This window comes from Trifolium pratense, linkage group LG7 (genome assembly GCF_020283565.1).
Source record: "Trifolium pratense cultivar HEN17-A07 linkage group LG7, ARS_RC_1.1, whole genome shotgun sequence".
Lineage (NCBI taxonomy): Eukaryota > Viridiplantae > Streptophyta > Magnoliopsida > Fabales > Fabaceae > Trifolium > Trifolium pratense.
Window position 1 is genome coordinate 24,178,685 of NC_060065.1, and position 3,200 is coordinate 24,181,884.

Sequence of the window (3,200 nt, forward strand, 5' to 3'; positions counted from 1 at the left end):
CTTTCTTTAATATGTATGATTGTATGAAGGGTCTTGTTAAATGTGCCCTTAAGGCACATGTTAAGATATACCAAAATAGAAATTCATCATTTAATGATATAAAAATTTAATGCTTCAAAAGTCAAAATACACAAATTAACATTTAATAATTTCTATTTTTGATTCCTTAACATGTGCCTTAAGGGCACAAGTTAACATTCTCCTTGTATGAAATAGTCAAAACAACTTATTATTATTTAAAACCGAAAAAGAAATTAAATTAATAGTCAATAATGAGCTGAAATAAACTTCATATATTCATATGTATGACATTTTAATAGAAACTAATTAAGACAATTGACTTTTAGCAATGTTTTAAATGGTTGTAGTTAAATGCGTATAATGGAGTAGTCTTAATCAGTTAATCTCAATTAAGGTCATAGGTACTTCTAAATTGCTGAATCACTTACATTTGAAACCACATAAATTGCATTTTCACAAATTTGATCGTATCCTTTTGTCATTAACCTTCAAAGTTAAATGGTCTAATAACCCAAAATTTGAATAAAGTTTGTCCGAATCCTTGACTCTAAGGTTAAGGTTAATGGAGACTCATAATCACATGATTTGAATTGATTAAAGTCAGACAAAAATTATTTCATCCAAAATTCAAACACATATTGTCTAAAATAATTTATTTTTAATTGAAGTTGATTAACCATTTAAATTCATTAACAAAAAGACAAGATCTTTGCTATTGCATAGAATTTCACTTAAATAAAATTAGATGTGGTGAGTGGTGACATAAAAAATAAAATATTAAGCAAAGTTATAACCTTGGATTAAGAAAAGGGAAGATGATTAATTAATAAACAAAAATGAAATATCTAATAGCTGCTTAATTAATTCCCATTTATCTAATAAGTTTCTGGAAAATTAAAAACTAATAATTATTAATTAAGAAGATAAACCATCAACAGAAGAAACAACACGAACATTGACACAAGCATCTTGATTCATATGAATCACATTGTTGGATCTATCATTATCATGATTGTTTTTGTTATCATCATCACCTTGAGTAGCAATTCCAACTCCAACATCAGATTCTGATCTCTTTCTCAAACTATTATTCTTGTTGTTATGCATCCAAACTTTGAATACTCCTCTTGAAACACCAATGTCATTGCAGAATTTCTGAACTAATCCATCTTCACCCTTTTGCATTCTCCATCCCAATTTCTCAGAAAATTCATGCATCTTATCTTTCTGCTCCTTGCTGAATTTTGTTCTGTATCTCTTTTTCCCACTACTTGTGTTGATGATGCTGTTGTTGTTGTTGTTGTTGTTGTTGTTGTTGTTGTTGTTGTTGTTGTTGATGTTGTTGTTGTTTTCAAGCTTAACAACAGATGAAGCAAAATTGAGATTTCTTTGGTGGTGGTGGTGGTGGTGGTGTTGATCGTGATCGGAGTGTGGTGGTGTTACTGTTGAATAAGGATTTCCAAGTGCTAAGAGCATGTGTGGTGCTGAAGAATGATAAGAAGGTGGTACATGTGAGAGTGGTGGTGGTGAAGATGGGCTTGAAATTGGGCTTGGGCTTTGACTTGGGCTTGTACTTTGACTTGGGCTTGTGCTTTGACTAATGGGTCCACGGTGTGGTAGTTGTAATGGCGGTGGTGGTTGTGGTGGTGGGACTGTTGTTGATGGGGTTGTATAGATGCAGCTAAGGTAATTGTTGTTGTTGGTGGGAGTGGCGGTGGTGGTTGCAGCAGTGGTGGTGATGATGTGTTCTTGTGGTTCACGGCGGTGGAAATTACGGTGGCAACCACAAGCAGCACATTTGAGAGATCTAGGGTCATTAGGATTAATAGATGATGATGACGATGGCATGAATTCACCACATCCATCAAGAGCATGTCCACCTAAAGAAGCAGCATGATTTTTGAGACATTCTTTGTAAGAATAACTCATAGATGAAAGTGGCGGTGGTGGTGGCGGTGGTGGAGTAGTGATGGTTGTGTAGTGGCGTTTATTTGTTCCGTTTGTGAAAGGTGAAGAAGACTTTAAGGTTGTTGTTGTTGGTGTTATGTTATTATTAATGTTGGTTTGTTGTTTTGATTGTGGTGTTTGAGAATCTGCATCTATGTTTCTTGAGGTCATGTCTATTTCTTGTGTCTTGTTGATATAACAGGGAGAGAGAAAGAGAGATTAGGGTTTTTTATTTGATGAATTGGGGTTGAAATGTATGTAGCTAGTGTAGGGTTGAAAGGGGAAAGGGAACAGAAGGAAAAAAACAAGAGAAAGGGATAATGGTTTAGAGAAGAAAAGAAGTGATGATGATGATGATTATGATTATGGAGTGTGATGATGATGGTTATAATGAGAAGTGATGACAAAATCTGAGGTTTAAATGGGATTATGAAGAGATAGAGGGTTACAGCAATATACAATAAGGTCTCCATATCTCAACCACTAATCATATGACAACATAACACATCCAAATACATTAAAACAATACCATATAAAGAAAATATATATATTTTTTATTTAATTTAAAACTTCATCTTAAAATTAAATTTATCCTAATTTTAATATTCAATGTAATATTATCTAATTTTTAAATTAATTGTATCGTCCAATTTTGAATTGAAAATATATGGTAATCAAAATTAAAATCACAATTTCAAACATAATTTTTGTACGTATGAAAGTCGACTATTGCTATGTTTGGTTGTGCAGTGTGTTTGGCGCAATCGCGTGTATTGAGCGCTATTTACCGCGAAATTCACAAGTTAACAATTGTAATTTTGAAAGAAAAAATAACTTTGATTATAAAAGGTAAAATAATCAAATCAAATACATCAATGCTTGGTGGTAAGCTATAGGCGAAGATTACGGTTTAATCACTCGCAACAGTAATCGGGAGGCGATTAAAATCACGTGATGCAAGAACTGACCACCGAATTAGATTAGGAGATCCAATGGTCTTCTTTAATTAGATTTGGAAGAAAGAAAAAAAGGATAACCAGTTTTTATGTAATTCTTCTTTAATTACACTATATTGTTTATAGAAGATATTTTCTTTATAAGTGTATCCTTTTTATCTAATTATAAATAATTAAACAATTGAATTTAATTCTAAATTTAAATTTGAATCAAATCATATTTTTTTTTTACACGAATCAAATTTGATTGAACTAATTCAATTTTGAGTGAAATAT

At 31.9% G+C, this 3,200-nt stretch overlaps 1 protein-coding gene across 1 annotated transcript; it reads right to left on the reverse strand.

Moving 5' to 3' along the window:
- Positions 1 to 844: 844 nt before the first annotated feature.
- LOC123899747 (zinc-finger homeodomain protein 11-like) lies at positions 845 to 2,466 on the reverse strand. Its single transcript, XM_045950957.1, has one exon. It carries the CDS (start codon positions 2,137 to 2,139, stop codon positions 937 to 939), a length of 1,203 nt encoding a protein of 400 aa, XP_045806913.1. The 5' UTR covers positions 2,140 to 2,466; the 3' UTR covers positions 845 to 936.
- Between the last annotated feature and the right edge of the window lie 734 nt (positions 2,467 to 3,200).